At 41.0% G+C, this 21674-nt stretch overlaps 1 protein-coding gene across 3 annotated transcripts in view; it reads left to right on the forward strand.

Moving 5' to 3' along the window:
* The window catches only part of arid1b (AT-rich interactive domain 1B), a 142516-nt gene extending 121611 nt beyond the window's left edge, over positions 1-20905 (forward strand). For 2 of the 3 annotated variants that reach the window (XM_061301366.1, XM_061301367.1), the window contains exons 10-23: positions 4395-4522; positions 5891-5965; positions 6040-6143; positions 7729-7917; positions 8418-8633; positions 9052-9277; positions 12491-12632; positions 13563-13732; positions 14608-14740; positions 14925-15041; positions 15143-15218; positions 15976-16717; positions 17604-17734; positions 17918-20905. In XM_061301366.1, coding sequence (XP_061157350.1) covers positions 4395-4522; positions 5891-5965; positions 6040-6143; positions 7729-7917; positions 8418-8633; positions 9052-9277; positions 12491-12632; positions 13563-13732; positions 14608-14740; positions 14925-15041; positions 15143-15218; positions 15976-16717; positions 17604-17734; positions 17918-19666 — 4198 coding nt within the window. In that variant the 3' untranslated portion in view covers positions 19667-20905. The remainder of the gene's footprint in view (positions 1-4394; positions 4523-5890; positions 5966-6039; positions 6144-7728; positions 7918-8417; positions 8634-9051; positions 9278-12490; positions 12633-13562; positions 13733-14607; positions 14741-14924; positions 15042-15142; positions 15219-15975; positions 16718-17603; positions 17735-17917) is intronic. The other variant, XM_061301368.1, reaches the window with a different exon arrangement.
* The last annotated feature ends 769 nt before the right edge of the window (positions 20906-21674 follow it).

Genomic DNA, 21674 nt, shown 5'->3' on the forward strand with positions numbered 1-21674 from the left:
CCCAATTTGCTTTTTTGTTCCTCGCTGTTTCCAGAGCTGCCTTGTTATGTTTTCCTCCCTCAGATCCCACTTTAAAACATCTGAGGGAGATCAGGGGAAAATTGGCCTTCGAAAACCTACAGTTAAAGGCTCCAGTGCCCCGTTTGCTCTCCCGGATCTCAGTGCAACATTCCGAAACGTTCAGACCTAGTTCCTCCCCGTCTGAGAAACAAGTTGTTAGTCGTTGCACATGTCGGCTTTCCCACTTTGATGAGTCGACCCCGAGTGAACTGCACAGCTGCCTGCTCCCTTCGTTATAGGCAAAGATACAAACACAGACATCATTGAGATTCAAATTGTATGTTTAGCGTACAAGGACTTATCCTCGGTTTGTAACCCGAACAGATACTAATTTGTACCCGTGACGTTTCTTCCTTACATGCATAATATTGCACATCGACAGAATTAGAACAATCAATTAATCAAATGCCGATATGGGGGAATTTTGTTTTTGGCTTTTTATGAAGGGCTTTGCAGATATGATGGCAAATTATGGAAAGGAGAGCAGCAACAATAATTGAAAGGTATAAGCTTTTGTTGGCAGCATCTTCTAAGGACAGAATTGGCTTTTCAAATGACTTTAACGCTGCCGGCGATACTCTACGAAAAGTTCCTGGAGCTGTAGGAAAGGGCGCTGTCGATAAAATAAGCACTTAGTAGAAGAAGAGCAAAGCTTAGCGAGGAAAGAAAAGCTATAAATCAAAGGAAAATTGCAGGGAGAAAATTGTAAGAAGAGAGGAAAGAAGTGCTCCGAGGCAAATCCTTGCCAAATAATTCATTTCTGACCTCCTTAGTAAGTAAATTTCCTAAATAAATAAGAGGAGTACTTGAATGTCAGGAATGGGTATCGTGCCTTTGGCACTTTGTCGCTTGCAGTCTTGGCAGGCTTGTGCAGCGCTGTGTTTTCATTAGATGGGCCAAATAAATGGATTCTCCTCCATTCATTCTGAGCTGTTTGATGTTTGAGGGGGGGGGGGCGGGGGGAGTAGCAGAGTAGAGCGAAGAGAAGAGCAGCTTTTCTCAGGATTTAATATGTTAAAAGCTGCCTTTATTTGTGTGCAGGTGTGCACAGGGGTCCGTTTTTGTGTGCGTGTATGTGTGTGTGTGTGTGTGTGTGTGTGTGTGTGTGCGTGTGTGTGTGTGTGTGTGTGATTTGACGCCACGAAACCGCTTGCCCTTAGAACAGATTGGCTCCATATATAATTCATGGCCTCCAGCCGATCCAGTCCATCCAGCAACCTTCTTTGTCTGGCTCTTTTTCTGACACTTTCATGCACGCACACACAGTTTTGGATCGATGGGTTGCCATCTTCACGCTTCTCCTGGTCCCACTGCATGCGCTGTCTTGTCCAGTTAGCAGCCCTGGGAGGCTTCAGCCTGGCCTGTCACCACCCAGAAAGGATGCAAGGCGCTGCCACTTGTAGAGAAAAGGAGTCAGATGGTTGGCTGGCACCTCGTAACCATGGCGATCCCTTGGCAACAGCACACACGCCACTGTGCATCAACACAAAGACGGGCACACAAACACTCACTGCACTGCCCCGCGGAGTGAAAATGGACTTATCTGATGTCCTTCACACTTTTTGTGTTTTGAGTATTGTTTGTGTTTCAGGTCACATTTTGTGATATTTTCTGAATGGTTGCTGGATTTAAAATGTAGATCTAAATGTTTGATGAAGTGTCATTAAGAAATGTATATATTATATATATATATATATATATATATATATATATATATATATATATATATATATATATATATATATACATTTTTACATATACATATAGACACACACATATATTATATAAGTGTATATTTGACTTCTTCTAAAACTTTTTACTTTTTTGCAGGTTCCCAAAGTTGGTTGTTGGCCAGACACCCAAAATGATTAGCTTAATGATGCTTAACCTATAAAAAAAATAGATTATTTCGATCATTTAATTATGATTAAACTGTGTTTATTATAAATAGTATAATTTATATCTGTGTATAACTGCACTGCCTCAGAGCAGATTTTTCATGTTTCTTTTTTGCCTAAATAAGGAAAGCAACTAAAGGTCTCAGTATGATGCAGTGCAGTTTTACAACCACAAACCACAAGCAATTTGTCAGGATCCCAAATAGCAGGCATTAAATTGCTTGTTCAGATTGTGCACGCTGTTGATGGGTGTGTTGCACATGATCTACTTAAATCACAAGGCTTTACGAAGAAACCTAAATGCGAGCACAAAATTGCATTCTAACAGGTTGTGTGTGCTGTTAGCAGAAGGTGTAAACATGGTAGGAGACAGTCAAATATAAAGTCGTATGATTTACTTTCATTGATGACCTTCCGAATTGTCCCTCTCTTTCCTTTTCTTCTCAACTCCATTGCTTTATTTTCTTCCCATCTTTCAATCCCTCCCTTTTCTGCACCAACTATTTTCCCCTCACTGGTGCAAAGGTGCCTGAGAGCAAGATGAATTTGTTTTGCTCATTTTTTTTCCCCTGCCTGATAGTTATGTATGCATATATTAAGTGTGATTAAACACTGTGCGGCGCCTCCATCAAGTGCTCGCTAATGGCCTTTTTTTATGACATGAATTAGTCATAATGGGACAGCGGCACAGTCAAAAGCTTCCAACCACTGTTGTTGTTGATTTGATTGTTTGACCGCTCACATGAGACCATGTCTGCTATTGTTATGAGTGGGTGCAGAAGGGCTGGAAAAAGTAGATTCCGAGGCACTTAGCTGCAAAGAAAACATTTTTAATGCGAGAGGTCGAAAGATCAAAACTTACATTTCTGTGTGTTGACTCACTGAGGGCTTATTAAGGAAGGTAGGCAGGCAACGATGGAGTTTATATAGCCCCGATCATTGGGAATTGGGCTCAGATAAACATGGCTTTGGTGCTAGTTGGTGTCTTTTCCACAGGGGCCCCCAGTACACCTCGTCTCCTCCAATAGAGGGATTACATATGTATCATCACCCGTGCTCTATGACTAATTACATCTGTGAGATGAGATTATAGGGAGGTTTACCATGCCAATCCCTCCTCTTAGGCTAAATGTATCAGTTCCAACATGAGGCATTACGCTGTGTATGAAACGGAGACTGATGCCAATGAGAAAGGATCTGAATGGCATAAACCCAAAGAGAGTTTTTGCTCGTCGACAAAAAAAAAAATCTCTGCTTGTGTTCTTCTGTACCAACTTTCTCTCCTTTCATGTTTCTTCATTTTATGCTTTTGAGATGTGAGTGTGTATGTGTGTGCGTGCGTGTGTGTTGTTTGAGGTCTTATTTGTTACCGTATTTTCCGCACTATAAGGCGCACCGGATTATGAGGCGCACCTTCAATGAATGGGCCATTTTAAAACTTTGTCCATATATAAGGTACACCGGATTATAAGGCGCACCTTCAATGAATGGCCCATTTTAAAACTTTGTCCATATATAAGATATTTACATGTGGCCCGCGGGCCAGACTTTGGACACGCCTGCTGTAGTGGCTCAATATTGGTCCATATATAAGGCGCACCTGATTATAAGGCGCACTGTCGGTTTTGAGAAAATTTGAGTACTTTAGGTGAGCCTTATAGTGCAGAAAATACGGTAATTATTTCTTATTTACCGAGGTTTTGCATCAATATTTTTGTCTATGTAGTGTCATGTCCTGTCACCAGATATGCTCTACAGTTTTCCTATTAGACCATTTTCTACTGTGTCCTCATATCATGTTACATTTTTCCACTTTCACTTTAATATGGTCATCCGTGAGATTATTTTAGCTTCAGACCCCGATAGGCCAAATTGTTGCAAACAGTCTTCTATTTCAACTTCCATGTCGGTGGCTTTGGACTGCCCAGCATGTAATGAAAGATGCTGCCTTTAATCTCAACCCTCGGCCCAACCACACACACACACTTACAATCACACACACGCCGGGCCTAGCATTCAGCAGGTGCTGATAAGCCCCTCTTATGTCGCTTGCAACGCTGCATGATGAGCCGTGAGACGAGGGAAGCTGAAGGGAGGGCGATTGAGCAGAATTGATTTTTTTTCTCCGTTACCATGGAAGCAAATAATATGCGCCACTCCAAAATCACACCTTAATTAGGTAAATTATGACCTGTGGGAGGGGAGGAAGAGGATCTGCAGAGAAGACGACAAGGGAGATAAAAAGAGATGCAGCTCAGCCGTCTGCAATCTTGCACAGGAACTGTGGTTGATCAGTTGTCATCTCTGTTTAGAGATAAAAGTTGCAACAACATCATGTGACATATGTTCTTGTGCATTTTTACAGACTGTCATCATAGCTAAAAGCTATTTTCCTACAAAATGATCCAAATTATTAACTTGTCCTGTTTTGTATAGGCAGGGCAGCTATCAAGGACCGAGCGTCAGCCAGCCAAGCACCACAGTTCCCTACAGCCGACCAGCGGGCAACAATGTTTCAGCCATGGGCAACGCACAAGGTCCAGCCTACAGTGTGCTGCCTTCAGGTATGATGGCTAAAGATAACTAGCTATTGTGTTTATGAGTCCATATTTTCATTTTTATTTTTCATGTTGACAAAATTTATAATTATTTGCATCCGTCCTCAGTTCAGGTATATTCAATTTTCTATATTTCTAATTGATTAGAAATCTTTGGTTTAAGATTGAAATTACCATCACAATAGATTATACTGTAACTTGATTTTAAAACATTTTGTTGATTTACCCGACTTAAAATGGTATTAACGATTATTACTTTGATATTTTGAGTTCATCCAACATTTTTTTTACAGTATTTCTTTTATATAAAAATACCTGTTAAATTGTGAATAATTTTGCACACAGCACAACCTGCTTTTGCCACTTCAACAAAAAAATATGCATTCACCCTTTTTACATAATAGTTCAAAGCTACTTTGCAAGAAGTAAACTTTATTTTGAAGGGTTCTGATCCTAAGTGCTCCGCCGACCTACTTCCTAATGTAACCTATAGAATACTGCAAATTACTGGAATTAAAATTGCCCCTTGTAATTCAGGCCAGTCAAGATAAACCTACCGATGTTGGATGTGATTATGTTGAATTTACACACATCTCGAAGAATGATGAGTGGAAGGGTCAAAGTTGAGGGCCAATGCCTCTCCACCAGGCCATCCAGCAACAATGGTTCTGTTTTCAGCACTCGGTTTTTACGTGGAGAATGTCAATGTAGAAGTTTCTTTCAGCCCTTCTCCTTGCTGCATTGTGACTAAAGGCACCTCTAAGGGCATTGAATGAATAGGCCCCTTTTATTCAAAGCCAAATATTAGAATGTTTGATATTTGAGGAACTTGAAATGAGTACCAAGGTTTCACAACAGTTTGCCCAACAAGCAGTAAAAAGCCATTAAGTCTTGCAGTGCAGCAGGAAAAAAAAAAAAAGAAAGCCTGGCAACCAAGGATTCTTTCTTTTGTTTTATAAGAAACGTACAGCTCCCACTATAAAATGTAGTCATTGACAATCTTTTAGCTCCTCTTCAACTTGAACCCAAAGGCAGTTATGCCAATGTCTTTGAAATGATAAAAAGAAAAACGTCGATCATATGAATGCAAACCCCGCCCCCATCGCCCATTGTGGCTTCACAATTATTATTATTACTTTGAAGGAGAACTTTTTTATTTGGATTTCTCCCAACAAAATCAAAAGACTGCACCGGCTTTGTCTTGAGCAGCCATCTTTTAAGGATTTTTTTTTTTCTTGCACTTGTAAAGAAATAGCAGACATATTTGAGAGCGAGGCTTTGAGATACAATGAAAGGCGAATGTCTACTATGACGTCATACAAGCCATTATGCTGAAGCTTTCACACCTCATAAAGAACTACCATTTTTTTCCAGAAATGAATGAATCACACAAAAACAGCAGCGGCGGCGGAAGCAGCAAATCACTTGAGAGAGCATCGAGCGATCATGGTAAAAATCATTGATAATTTGTTTGAGAAACTTTTTGGGTAAGTCTTTAAATGTTTTATTCTTCCTTTGTGAAGGAGCCATTGGAATGGCTGGGGATAGGGTGATGAGCCCAGATGTGAAAATGAAAGCAGATCCAAAAGATGACAATGGCCCCGCCAACGACACTCACAAGCCAAAGGTAACAGAGATTATATTTATGCCACCCCCCCCCCCCCTCTCACTTTTATCCTCTTTTTGTTTGTTCTTGTGCCCTTAATGAGTTCTGATCATGCTGGCTCAGTGCAGTGTGTTGTTTCCCTGTTGTTTTCTCACCATCCTTAATGATTTGTTTAACATTTACTATTCCTAATGTTTTCCTCGCTTTGTTTTGGCCGCCAGCTCTCTCTAGCCGGTGTTTTGGCAGCCCATGCTGAACACGAGAGCTTGGCATCTGCAGCACACACAGGCGCTTGGACACAAAACGTGCATAGAAACACAAAAAGTCACACAGCATCCTTTGACTTGGCTTTAGCTGCACACTCCCAAACATAATGCTGACCTCACATTTTGCCTCAGAGTTGCACCTTGACTTGGCTCAGCTCAGCTCAGCTCAGCTCAGCAACAACAAAACTGCTCTTTGCTCTTTCCTCCCTACTCTCAATTGTTTTCATGCACCTCCATACATCCGCTACACGTCTCTTCTTTCCTCCAAATCCCTGTCTTTTTTTTTTTTTTGCTGATTACGGTAGTAAGGGATTTTTGAATTATTTAAAGGCATTTACAACAAGCCAGCGCGACCCCTCGTGCTTCCTAAAGAGATGATCTGTCCGCCAGGATTGAGTGCAGAAACACAAAGACGAGAGCCAGAGAAGACAGACTCAGGGAAATAGAAAGCAGGGAAGATAAGCTTTTGCTGACTTGGACATTCCATCGAAAGACCCGGAGCGCTTGTCAAGCTGTTGTTCCGTCTATAGCGGTTTCGTACTCATGCACATGCACACATATGCGTCTTTCTACTGGCAGATGACACACACTGATCTAAATTAAAATTAAATTTGGCTATGCATGTACAGTACATGCAAAGAACAATATTTTCAATATACACTTGCGTATTTTATTTCAAATACATCCGGCAAAATTAGGTACTTATAAAATCGAAAAATATTTTTATTATATTCAAAACTAACTAGCCCCATAAAGCAAGATTTGGTCTTTCCAATTCTTAGTCTCAATCTCATTCAATTAAGCAAGTTGTTGGCCTGTCGGTGTCAATGCCCATAAAGTTACGTAAACTCATATATTTGCTTTAAAGTTTAGTTTCCCATTAAAGTTGGACATAATGTATCATTACTTGCTTATATTTCAAAATGTTAACATGAATGGACCATGTCCACATTATATATACATTTTGAACCATGAACCAATAAAAAAAAAAAAAATGTCATAAACCTCTATTAAAAAAGTCAAATTATTTTTCCCAGATGGCTTGCTTTGCACTGCATTCTCCAACTGCCCTCATTTATATATTTAAGATTCGGTATGATCCAATGATCTAATTTTTCTTTTTTAATCTTCCTTACCTTGTCTGGCATTCTAACGGACAGCGAAAGAATTTCCTTGTACAAAGAAAAGTGCTTTCCTTTTGTACACATGACAATAAACGCTTTGAATTTTGAATCTTTTGACAAACACAAAAGTCACAGTCACACCTACAGACAACAAGCATGTTTTTGGATGTACCTTTAGCCACTTAAAGTATATTTCTCTGTCTCTCTCCACACCAGTTACAAGACAGTCACAGTAACAGCACGTCCGGCCCCCAGCAGTGTGCGTCTCAGCCCACCACGCCAAGCAGCGCTCTGCCGGTCCCCTCCCCACTCTCGCCCAGCCCAGCCAGTTTGTCCTCCTACCACGGAGATGATAGCGACAGCATAAGCAGCCCTCCTTGGCCAATCAAGGCCCCTCCAAGTCCAGTAAGTAGCTTGGTCAATTGGTTGGTTTCACAACAGGAGGACAGTTAAAACATGTTTTGTTGGGTTTTTTTTTTTTTTCCTTAATTGTATCATGATATATTTTTTGCAAATGGAAAATAGTCATTGCTCAGTTGGTGGGTCCCTTCACACAAAAAACACAGCCCCTTTAGGCAATGTCACAAATCCATGTTGTGAACTGTATGAACTAAATTCTTTCAATAAAGTGTTTGTTTTAGTATGTCTGTATAACCGAGAGCCATGTTGTAATGAAACTTAATGACTCCGATGGGGAGAAAGAATTGTATAAGTACAAGGTACAGCAAATAGACTGTGTAATTGCCTCTATACAATTCATATAAAATATAGGTCATTTAAGAAGCAAGAAGTATGACCATTCTTATTATTGTAGGGATCCGAGAGCTATATACATTAACTACCAGTTTAAATCACTTTCATTTTTCAATCCCCCTTTTTTTTTTACACTCTATATTTTTTGACAGAAAGCCAACCCAAACTCATCATCGTCCAGTGGCGAGCGAGTCTCGCGATTATACGAGCTGGGTGTAGAGCCAGAGCGGCGGATGTGGGTGGAGCGTTATCTGTCCTTCATGGAGGAGAGAGGAACGCCTGTTTCGCAGCTGCCTATTGTTGGGAAGAAACCTTTGGATCTCTGGAAACTCTACATTGCTGTTCGGGAGATTGGAGGCCTTGCCATGGTAATTCTTGTTTGATGACAAACACCATCACAGACTATTTCAAAATGTATTCAGTGGAATAAAAATGATAATCCTCAAGGAAAAATGTCCACATTCAATTGGCCCATCTTACACACTGTGTTCATCTGTGAGGAAATAGAAACAAAATCATTATTTAAGTATATCATTACAAATCATTATTTAGTATATCATTACAGATCATTATTTTAATATATCATTATTTTAGTTAGTATATCCACTTTTGTGACATTTTTGGTCTGCAGTGAGATTTGCTTATCTAGTCTTTAGGTCTTGGCTCAATAAAAGTTGTGAAACATGGGTCAAAAACAACTGTTTGCTGAAATGTAGTTCAACACAACCATAAACAATATTAATTCTAAAAAAAATAGATGGCAAAAAAGAATATTTTGTCACACAGGTAAACAAGAACAAGAAATGGCGGGAGCTGTCCAACACGCTGAGTGTGGGAACATCAACCAGCTCAGCAAGCTCACTCAAGAAGCATTATATCCAGTTCCTGTTTGCCTATGAGTGTAAAATGGAGCGAGGCGAAGAGCCTCCAGCCGACAGCAGCAGCAGCAGCAGCGGAAGCGTGGCTGCAGGGGACAGCAGGAAGCAAGTCAAGATCCAGCCTCCATCACCTGGTAAGGATTGTTCATTTCTCATCACTTCCCCCAACTGCATGCCAGCTTATCAAGTTTCAAGTCTCAATGGTCTTGCAGTGTTGTCAACTTGTTCAACTGCAGCTTACTCAAGATTGAGTGCATCTATGATGAAATATTGTAAATAACATTTGATGAGATCATTTACCAGTTAATGAAGGTCAGCTACGATAGCATCCTCATTTAGACCTAAAGCCTACGACTTGCCTTTTTTGGATTATTGTGTGATTGAGGTTAAGGGAGGTTATGCTGGTCATATGTTTGGTATTGTGAACAATTATGACATGAGGATCAGGAGTGGAGAGGAAAAAAAAGAGTTGGTGCATTAAGAGCATGCCTCTAATTTGCAACTGAGATGAGAAAGGTGACCCCGGCTTTGTGAAAGAACTTTAGAGTACTTCACCTGCATGAGATACTGCAGATTGCTTTTCCTGCTTGTGGAAAAGAGCATTGGCTCTTACGTAATACGTACTGTATTCGTGGACCACACACAAACACATTCCCTCGGGTTTATAGGGTCCATAATTCAGCCTCATCTCCTATGTCTTGTCCTAAAGCAAAAAATATATATAATCATATAATGGGACTATCAGAGTTAATATTTGCATGTGACATAAAACATAGAAACGATATAGAGTAGTACATGTTCATTTGTTTGTGCACATGAAAGATGACCAACATTACTTTGATGTCAGAAATTATTTTATTGTTGGTAGTATACCATCATAACTGTTGTGGAAAAAATAAAGTGAAAAGATTTAGCTTTTCAAGACTTAACTAGCAGCTACTCATGGTACGTAATAGTAAGAGAAGAAAGGATGCCAAACATTGTGTTACTCCGACATTGTTAGTGACACAACTTTATGACAACACAAATGAGATTTCTTTGTGATGGAAGGGGGCAAAAAAAAGTTTCAGATCCAAAACAGGGGGGAAAAAAGGTTTGGGAAAAATTGCATATAAAAGGGTGATAATGATTGCATGTCATTAGGATTTTAAATCAATAAATAGTTCACTACATCAACTTTAATAGACGTTTGATACTTTGAAATCATTATTTTTAGTGTAACTTGTGCACTGAGTTTTTAATCCTTTTAACTTTACATCATGCGCCATCTGCCCTCCGAAATCCTTGCCAGTCTATTTATAGACTTGACAGAGCAATGATGTCACAGATGGAGTGTGTCCAGCGGGTTGGTAGCGCGGGCAGTGTGGAGGAGTCATTAATGAGGGCTGGAATGTATAATGTAAACAAACCTGACCTCCCCGTCACCTTTCATTCACAAAAATGGCTCGACTGACTGACTCCCACCCATAGCCCCGCCTCTCTGCCACTATCCCAGTGGATTATGTCACCCGCTGACAGATACACACACACTGCACATAAATGTCAAGCACGTGACTCAAACGCACACATTTGTCATTCTTCTCCCTGGAAATGTGGAGCAAAAGGGCACTCGGGTTCACGCTGGCGTCCATCTCCCCTCCGCCTGTGTGCTTTTAAAGAATGGTCAACTTCTGAACCTTGGTTAAAGTAGCTCTTGTTTACATGCGGTATGTGAGCGAGAGATCTTCCACCTATTATGAAATAATCATCTCGCCCTCTATTTCAGCTTCTTTTTCCTACTCTCTGTCTCCTATCATGTAGAGGCAGGGAACATCATTGAATAATTTAGAATTACCAGTATGAATTTTTAAAGCTTTGGTCTCTGTTTTTTTCCGATTGGAAACGTGCGGTGCTGTAATAGGGCATCAAGGCTGTTCCCGTGGAAGGCTTCTTACGCTAAACTGCTCATTAGGCTGTTTTCATATCCTCTCTTGGTCGTTGTCATCTTTTTAGTCAAACGGTCCTCATTTTCCATTAAACTTGCTTTAGGGAATTAGTATCCCCTGGTTTTATGAGCTTGTGTTGCCAGCCTCTTGTGTACCTTTACCCCTAGAATTCACAGAATTGTGGCGTAAGAACAACTAAATAGGCTAACCTAGTTTTCCCTCTGTTCCATTGTTTGTTATAATTCATTACAAAGGAGGTGCGTAATTTTTGTATCAATAGGGCTTTACAGATTTTATTATGTATGTTTATAGCAGTGTAGTGATTTGCATATTACTATGATGTGATGATCATGGGATCAATTCACAAAGCTAAATGTGAAAAATGAAGGCGTTAGTATGAGAAGAGTGCTCGGACTTGACGATGCTAGAAAATCTTGCCAGGCTTCAGCTTATTGAGCATTGACAATTTCAGATCTGCAATTACCGTATTTTCCGGACTATAAGGCGCACCTTCAATGAATGGCCCATTTTAAAACTTTGTCCTTATATATATATATTAATGCATCATGTCAGATGTTTAATCCAAATCAAATCATTCTCCATTTTATCTTTTTTATTTCAACTTCAGACGCAACAAATTACTTTATAATCACAAAATAATGATCCATAGTCTTTTCGATTCATGATTCATAGTCTTCAGCGGGCCACTTATGATTGATTTCATGACACAATGCTTCGGGCAAGTTTAAATTTAGGAATTTAGTCCATATATAAGGCGCACCGGACTATAAGGGGCACTGTCGGCTTTTGAGAAAACTTTAGGTTTTTAGGTGCGCCTTATAGTCCGAAAAATACGGTAATAAGCGGGTATATAATTTGTTAATCTTATTTCATTTATGTCAAGTATATTCATCATTTATACTGTACAATAAGAGCTATGCATGAAGCCCGTTGACATCACCTCAATCTTTGTGACTCCTACATATCAACTAATGGACAATATTGTTTTGAAATTAGAACAAATTGTAATCAGTCAAACAGCTTGAGGTGTGATTGAATGTTGCGCTGTGACTTTATTTTCCTCCCAAATCTTTGCCGTTCCTGCAGAGAAATTCATCTCTGCTGTCTTATCTGCCCTTCTCCCCCCACCATTGGCCTTTCATTAACAGCCATGTTGTTCCCATATAGTGATGCCCATATGTGGGCTGTTTGCTTCAGCTCACTTCACATGTGAGTCATTACTGCCAGCGCTTTGGCCTCAATTCCAAAGTATTCTCTCTAATACGGAACCTTTGTTGAGCCAAAGCTCACGTTAGGAGTTCTGTGGACAAGCGAGCTGACTTCAGCTTATAATCATTGCCTTGCACGTTTATGATATAACTATGGCTACAGTCATAACATCCCATTGTTTCAATCTTTTAGCTAATTCAGGCGGCTCCCTCCAAGGTCCACAGACACCGCAATCTTCTGGCAGCAGCTCCATTGCAGAAGGTGCAGGGGACCTTTTACCCCCCACCCGTGCTACCACCCCTCTTGGACAGGGCACACCTGTGCCTCCAAACAGGTATCTTAAATCATTTTTTTCCTCTATCTCCACATCTAATGACAACATTACTTGTAGCTAAATTCATTGCCTTTTTCACAGCGTGCAGCAGCAGTAGTCATCATTCACTACATTTCACATTTAATGTAACCGCTTTGCCTGTAAAATATCTTTTGACACATTCAAATTGATCCATGGAAGGAAGGGAGAGTTGATTTACAGACCTAAAGGTCACACGAGACAGATGCGAGGAAGCCCTTGGTACACTTGATCGGTTATGATTTGAAGATAAAGTAAAGCTTATATTCCATTTCATTGCATTTGAGGATGTTAGTCTTGCAAAAAAGACAAACTTCCTCATCTGCTTGTTGTTTTATTTTTTGGTAGGTATTCTATTCGCCCACGGGTGTCAAACTCAAGGCCCGGGGACCAGATATGTTCCGCCACATCATTTTATGTGGCCCGTGAAGACAAATTGTGCATCAAATTCGTGTCATTACTAGAATTGCAAATTGTCTTCACTTTTAATAATATCTTTTTTTTTAGATATTTAACCAGTTTTTACTCATCTGATCTAAAAACGAGTTATTAGTCAGTTTGTTTTGTAGCTTTTACTGTGTATAATATGAGGTGCTTGTACATTTATTTGGGTTGACAGTCATAATGGCCCTCCAAAAGAAGCTATGACTACAATGCGGCCCGTGAAAAAAATGAGTTTGACACCCCTGTATTCGCCTATGCTCACCTACGTAAATACCAATGTAGCCCGCTATGCAAGATTCACAGCATTCAAGAAAAAAGAGCCCATTGTGTTCAACGCAAAAATATTAAGATGAGGCAATGAGTGGCTAAATATAGTATTTTATTGATGAATACACATTTGTCACAGAGTTCCTCTTCCCACTTTACTTCTTCTTGTCGCTCCATTTGTAATTCCCTCCCCCTTTCCAGGAGCAGCGTGAGTGTGCAGGATCCTTTCTCAGAAGTCAGCGACCCAGCCTTCCAGAAGCGTGCTGCCTCTCTGCCACCCTCTGCGCCATACCAGCAAGGCCTCAGCATGCCTGACATGATGATGAGGATGCAATACGATGCCAAGGATCCCTTCGCTGGCATGAGGAAGAGTGAGTGAGGCCAACACAAAGCACAGGCTTGTGAATAAATATTCATGATAGAATGAAATGTTTTGAAGTCATCAAAAATCTTCAGCAAATTAGTACTATCAATTTTTTTAACATTGTCCATTGTTGAAAAATGAACCTTGTGTTACTGCTAATGGCATTGCCCTAGATAAAATTACTCTTGTTATTATTTTGTTATCAAGTTAAACAAAATAATAATAATAATTCAGTATAGTTCAATTTTGGTTACCGCCCACAGCTTCAAATTAGATCAGATGCCTTGGTGTTCTTATAGCTCAGTATTTGTCTCATTTTAGCTTGTTCATCCCTTCCAACCTTCCAGACTAAAAATTGTCCGTAGGTGAGACTCACAGTGTGTATAAAGCTGCGACCCCAACGAGGGACAAGGATTATACAAAATGGATAGTTGGACTTAATGAATTTGCCTAATAACGGATTAAGATAAGTGGAAAAGTGGAGCAAATTAGTTGGGCAGATAGCAAATGTTCTTTGTACACATTTTACAACAAATAAGGCCAAAATATACAAAGTTTACCCTTTTATTTTATGGAGTATTATGGAATCAATGGTATGTTATAGTATTTTTGTGAATCTAAAGGTTAAGAGTTTTGTAGGACATAAATTGTGTCGGCCAAAAACAGTCCCAACCAATGAACAAGTGGAAAAAATGGTGAATATATATTAGGGGATGCTGCCACCTGCTGGCACAACTCCTTTTAGGCCTCAGTTGAGCATTTCTTACTTTTTTTCAATCGTTTTACATTAAAATGGTATGTTTTACTCGCATTATCTACATTCTTACGTGTATGCAGATTAGTACTCATATACATCTTTTCCTTTTTTTTGTGCCCTTTCAGTGGCAGGAGCGGATCCCTACATGCCTGGCCAGATGCCTCCTGGAGGTGTGCAGGAAATGTACGGACGACCCACAGCAGCACTTAGCCTGAGTCAACGGTCGCAGTACCCATACGGACCAGGCTATAACAGAAGGTGAGCATTAGAAACAAAAATATGATGAAGTCATCATGCCTGACACTCGTTCAATCTCCGGGGCTTTGTGCAAGTTTGCGGAATTTTACTCCTGATTTCATTTTCATACTCCAAGTTTGTATGACCTCAGGTTCCTTCAACTTTGTATTGGTAGAGGCATAAAGTTTGACTGTTTACTCTCCAGACCGGACCACTTGATGGGGATGGAGGGCGGCCTGGGTCCCCCTGGAAATCAGAACACCATGGCACCTCACAATGAGAGTAGCATGTATTCTTCCAGCAGATACCCTTCACAGCAGAGGTCAGAACCTGTGTGTGATGTCATAGATTTGTCATGTTTCATTTTCATAACAATTTGGAAAGCAGTAAGTGTTACATTTCCACTTGTTTTATACATTGAAGACATGATGGCTACAGTCCGCAGTATCCCGGCATGCCGTATGGAATGCATCCTTCTGGGATGTACCAACAGCCACAGGTGAGATTCCGCAATTTCTGTTAAGTATGTCTTCATAATCGTTAGGATTAAAAAGTGTAAAGTTGTGAAATTTAAATCAACATTGGCTCATTTATAGATCAACGAGAATCTTTCGGTGTCAGTTGGCTGCACTGAGAAAAAAAGATTGTGAATGATTTCACACGCCCTACTTTTTAGTTATTTGTTAAAAACAAAATTCAAACTATTATTTCATTCCACTCCACGATTTTATCACACTTGGTGTTGATTATTCACAAAACAAATCCAATTTTGTATCTTTATGCTTGACGTATGACGTGTGGCAAAAAGCTCAAGGGGGGGCTAATATTTTCAGAATTATATATACTATATATGTATATATATCTTATAGATACTATGATTAATTCACAACAATTGAATTATTTAATTGTCGAGACCTTGTTTACTTTAAAATTGTCCGATTCCTCAGAAATTTCGCCTCTCGATAATACTCTGATTTTCTGAAGTCCTCCGTGAAAGCAGACTGATTCGATTTAGATTAAATAAAAATAAAACACTTGCAAACAATTGCTTCTCTTTGAGTTGAGTCCAAAAGAAAAGCATTACTCAACAAAATAATCGACAGAAAGTCTATTAAAATAATCGGCAGCGCACATACTGTACAAATATGTATGATTGTATGTATCCGTAATGTTTGTTCAAAAATCCGTCACAATGAAACGAATGATTGACCAATTGTGTGTTGAAAGTGTTTTGCTAACATCCACCTTTGCTTCAGCAGGGCTACAAACGATCCATGGATGGTATGTATGGTCCTCCACCCAAGAGGCATGAGAGTGAGATGTACGGAATGCCGTATTCCAACCAGCAGGCAGACATGTATAACCACTATGGCGGGGGCTATTCAGGCTCAGATCACAGAGCCATCCAAGGACAGTTCCCTTACCCTTATCCCCGCGATCGTATGAGTTCTTCAATGCCAGGCCAGCATGGAATGATGGGTGGGGGGCCGCCTCCGAACCACACGGCTGATGGTCCCAACATGTGGCCATCCAGGACAGACCTCAGTTATCCCTATCCCAATCGACAAGGACACCCCTCTCAAATGACCCCTTACGGCTCAATTGGCAGAGAAGACATGGATGGGCGCCCGGGGCAAGATCACTGGCACCGGCAATCTCCTTATATGTCATCAACAGGCGGTATGCCTCCCTTTTCATCACGCCACCCTCCATCGTCGTATTCAAATTCACAATCCATGGCAAACCACCTGCCCAGAGCCCCCAGTCCAGGAGCTTTCCAACGCTCCTTGGACTCACGCGTGTCACCCAGCAAAGCAGCTTTCCTCTCAGCCATGAAGATGTCAAAGCCTGGGATGTCCATGATGGGCTCTCAGGGATGCGGACCTCTGAGTCAGTTCCCTCACAACCTGAGGAGGGACCTCAACCATCCACCTGGAGCCGTGGAGGGCACCATGCCAATTCTCAGACCTCGACGCAAGCTTACTTCCAAGGACACAGGTGAGACACAGTCTCTGTTGTATTACCTGTCCAGTTTTATAGAAAAAAATCCCCCCCCCCCCAAGATTTTCTTTGTTAATTATATGTTCTGCACAGCCAGAGTAGTCAAAACACAGTGTTCTGATTAATGTTTCATTTGTGGGATATGAATCAAACAGACAAAATCCACCTGATTTTATCCATCTCAGGGGCGGCCATTTTGTCACTAGCTGTCGAATGCCATAACAGTTGCCCCAACCAATCAAAGCTCACCTGTTTTCTGAAGCTGAGCTGTGATTGGTTTAAAACCTGGCAACTGTTATGCCATTCAATCCACGGCAAGTGGAGAAATGGCTGCCCCATGAGATGGATAAAAACTGGTGAATTTGGCATCTTAAATCATATTCCACAAACACAATACCATGTTTAGACTAGCTGGGGAACAAACAACATATTACTGTAAAGAAAATCGTTCATGTTCTCTAATAAAGTACGGTATATAGTAACACAGTTCTGGAGATTTCTGCTGGAGGATTTCCTGGGGCATTGCTGTGCATCTATGGAAAAAGCCAGGAGTCTTTAATTTGCAGACATGAACAGGAATTGGCAATTTATTGAATTGCACTTTGTAGAATATAACAACAAGGTAAAATGCGCTGGGTCAAATTAGCAATCATTAAATTCCTTTTGATTAAATGTCCTCTGAGTAATGTTTTTAATAGGATGGTCTGGGGTCTTGTTTTAATAACTCTTACCCCAGAGTAGTTGTTATATCTTCATGCATTTATCTGAATAAATCAACACAGATCAATTCTAAATGTTCAATTAATTATCATGTGCGTGACAATGATATCCTACCTTTGCGACCTAATCAATGATAACTTTTCTCCAACGGTTCTCATCTCAGGAATGCCTGAGGCCTGGCGTGTGATGATGTCTCTAAAGTCTGGCCTCCTAGCAGAGAGTACATGGGCGCTTGATACCATCAACATTCTGCTTTATGATGACAGCACCGTTGCTTCATTTAACCTCTCTCAGGTGAAACGGTCTCTCGACAACCCCTCGCTGATGTCCTCCTCCTTTATCTTTTATTTTAGATGTATCTGTTAAGCCACAAATGGGAGAAAAAAGCATGTCAGAACAGTCAATCAAAAAATACTGAGAATATTCTTTTTACAGATTTTTGCTCACGGTTGACGTTTACATTTTCTGTTTGTGTAGTTGCCAGGTTTCCTGGAGCTCATTGTCGAGTACTTCCGCCGTTGCCTGATTGAGATCTTTGGCATCCTGCAAGAGTTTGAAGTGGGACCGGTGACAAAAGAAAGCTTGCTGGACCACAACTCTATCCAGAAGAAAGAAACTATCATGAACAATGCAATGGTACAATCTACATCTGAGTCCATCCCAAGTTTGAAGATGCCAGACGACGTACCAGGAAACACTATGAAGGAATATCTTGATGTTTCTGGAGAGCCTCTCTCCCCTAAAGAGATGAATAAACCTGATCAGTGCTTAAAAAAGGATCAAGACAAAGAAAAGAAGGCAGAAATTAAACGCGAGTGTGATGCTGAGCTGCTTCTTACTGAGCTGGAACCAAAACTCCAACAAGCTAGCAAATACGACAGGTTCCCAGTAACCATTGTTGACAAAGACCATAAAGATATGACAGATGACCTGGTTGACGAGTTCACCAGTGGGCTGCTCCACTGGCAGGGTGGCGGGGGCGACACTACAGCTCACATACAGACGTACTTTGAACCCCGCTGTGATCCACCTACCAGAACGGAGGGTAAGATGCTCATAGAAAACAAGGAGGACGATGAGAAGGAGCAACCGAGAAACCGTATCACGGCCACCATAGACGACGTCCTGTGCGCGCGGGTTGACGCCCTGTCGAACGCACACCCTGCTCGCTCGCTGCCGTCCTACCCTTTCAGGGTGCATCCAGATGGTGAACAGGACCACATCACCTTGCTGGAAGATGAACCACGCTGCCTGGACGAAACCCCGCTGTCCACAAGCTCACCCTGGCAGGACTCGTTGGCCAAACGCTGCCTCTGCATCTCCAACATTGTCCGCGGCTTGTCCTTTATCCCGGGGAACGACTCGGATATGTCGAGACACCCAGCCCTGGTTCTTCTTCTGGGTAGGCTCTTGTTGCTGCACCATCAGCACCCTGAGAGGACCAGGTTGTCCTCCAGCTATCAAAGAGATGAGCAGCAGGACAAGGGGCTGTCGAGCACTCAATACGAGTGGTGGTGGGAGTGTCTGAGTCAGCTCAGGGAGAACGCGATGGTAACGCTAGCTAATATCGCAGGCCAGCTGGATCTCTCCACTTACACCGATACCATCTGCCTCCCCATCCTGGATGGCCTCCTCCACTGGATGGTGTGCCCTTCAGCTGAAGCCCAGGACCCCTTCCCTTCGGCAGTGGCCTACTCCCAGCTGACTCCTCAGAGGCTGGTTCTGGAGTGCCTTTGCAAGCTGAGCATCCAGGAAGGAAACGTGGATCTCCTCCTCGCCACGCCGCCTTTCAGTCGACAAGAGAAACTCTTCACGGTGCTGGTCCGCTACGTAGGGCAGAGAAAGGCTCAAGTGTATAGAGAGATGGCGGTGGCCATCACCTCTCACCTGGCACAAGGAGATCCCACCGCGGCTCGTGTCATAGCCATGCAGAAAGGCAGCGTGGGTAATTTGGTCGCCTTTTTAGAAGATGGCGTCAGCATGGCACAATACCACCATAACCCTCACAGCTTATTGCACATGGGACACCCTCACATGGATCCACCCAGCGTGAGCATGTTGTGTAGAGCAGCCAAAGGCCTGTTGGCCATGGCCAAAGTGGAGGAGAACAAAACGGAGTTTGTCCTCTACGAAAGCAGATTGTTAGACATTTCTATTTCTTCCGTACTGAACGCTGCGGTGGTGGCGATTATTTGCCAGGTTCTCTTTCACTTGGGGAAGTTATGACAGGAGGACTTTGTTGGCAAACATTAAGATGGACAATTCACTTGTTTTGCTATTTTTATTCATCAAACTGATCAAACATGGTTTTTTTTTATTCCACTTAAACAGAATATCTATGTATGACCTCTCAGCCCTGTTGAATGTGGGTTTGGGGTTTCATTTTAATACAAATATTTAATACCTGCTGGTGTTGGTCGTTGATATTATGTTTGACATTTTGTTTACTTTTTTCACGCAAAGCTACCGCCAGATTTTGGTGCTGACCTATGTCGAGGAGTTTGTTTTCGGTTTTATAAAAGCTCAAATATGCTCATCTACTTTTTGTTATTGGAGAGTATTTATTTTAAAAATGTGACACTGTACAGGAGTCTTTTTTGTCAGCACTTGTGGAAAAATAACACACTGACTGTTTGAATTGAAATCTTTATGTCTCGGTCGCTGGAAGAGAACTTGTGCAATAGGACTAGAACAAGTGGTCCCTTCTATGAACCAGATATTGAAAAACACACCTGCAGTGTGTATTTTAAGCCACAAGGGGGCAGCTTGCACGCGCCAATCAACTTGAGAAAAGTGCAACTGTCAAAAAGAAACGTCTAATTTATTAATCATTGCTTCAACGACTTTGGAACTTTTATCTCATCTACGCTTGTTTCATCTTGTCTGTGTTATTTCATTACTGTATACAAACTGTACAATGGAGGCACATGATTCTGTCCATCTCAATCAAGCATAGCAAGAACTTGGATGATTAACAAATGCTTTTATTGTTGTAAAACATTTGTTATTGTTATTATGAATATTTTGTTAATGGGGTCTGACATTTGAAAATGGTAACCAATGTTTCAATGTAAAAAAAAAAAAATACAAATAAAAGCCTGTATGCATTGTATTATAGCTGAGAAAACAATCGCTTTGGTAATCAAAACAAAAGTGCCAGAGTGAGAGGATATATATAAGTGAGGTTACATTAAAAAAAAAAAAGTAAACCTATTTCTTTTTGTTAATGTCCTCCATTCACATTAGCGGGCATATTTTGGAATGCCCTGTAAAAGAAATGTGTTGGAAAACTTCAAAATGCTCATTGTAAAATTTGCCTTTTTCGTATGTCTCTTTTATCTGGTATATACATTTATACTCTGTGCTGCACATGTCACAAATAAATGTACTATGGACATCACCAAGCATCACAGATACTGCATTATGGTCAGACAATCTACAGGCCAATAAAACATTAGCTATTTACAGCGGTGTCAAGTTTAAGTTACCATCCTCTTATAACTGGGGGCCATAACATGTCATTGTGAGATTTCAATTGTGTTTTTATTAAACACATGACTAAGGCTGCTCAACTATCCATCCATTTTCTAAACAGCTTGTCTTCACAATGATGAGGACGATTTTGGCTGTCACCTATCAAATAAACCTCACAAATGTTGCTCATATACTTACATTTCTTATGTTCATTCCCACAACAATTATTGTTGTACAATGACAAACAGATTTCTCAGAAACTCAGATCTGTATGGCTGTCCTTTTCCTTTTTGACAGAATTCATTTTGCCTGTCCTTTGTTTATTCCAGGATGGTTTTATTAAGAGCATTCCTTAGACGGACAACATGCGTCACAGACTTTAAAGAAGCAGAGGTTGAATTCCAGAGCAGGTATTATCATCGCTATAATTATTAAAGCAAGATGACTGCATACAATAAATTACAACATTCCTGAGCGTCCTTTTACTGCATGTCAAGTGAACATCAAAATGAGTGAAATAGTGGTAAGAATGTCCGGTTCTCAGTCATGGGATCTGGGTTTGAATCCATGTTGGAACATCTGTGATTGCCATATTGGCTCTGATGACTACCATGTTTTGCGCACTATAAGGTGCACCTTCAATGAATGGCCCATTTTAAAACTTTGTCCATATATAATATATATATATTTTGCCCGCGGGCCGGACTTTGGACACGCCTGCTGTAGTGGCTCAATATTGGTTCATATATAAGGCGCACCT

Source organism: Syngnathus typhle, linkage group LG16, assembly GCF_033458585.1.
Source record: "Syngnathus typhle isolate RoL2023-S1 ecotype Sweden linkage group LG16, RoL_Styp_1.0, whole genome shotgun sequence".
Lineage (NCBI taxonomy): Eukaryota > Metazoa > Chordata > Actinopteri > Syngnathiformes > Syngnathidae > Syngnathus > Syngnathus typhle.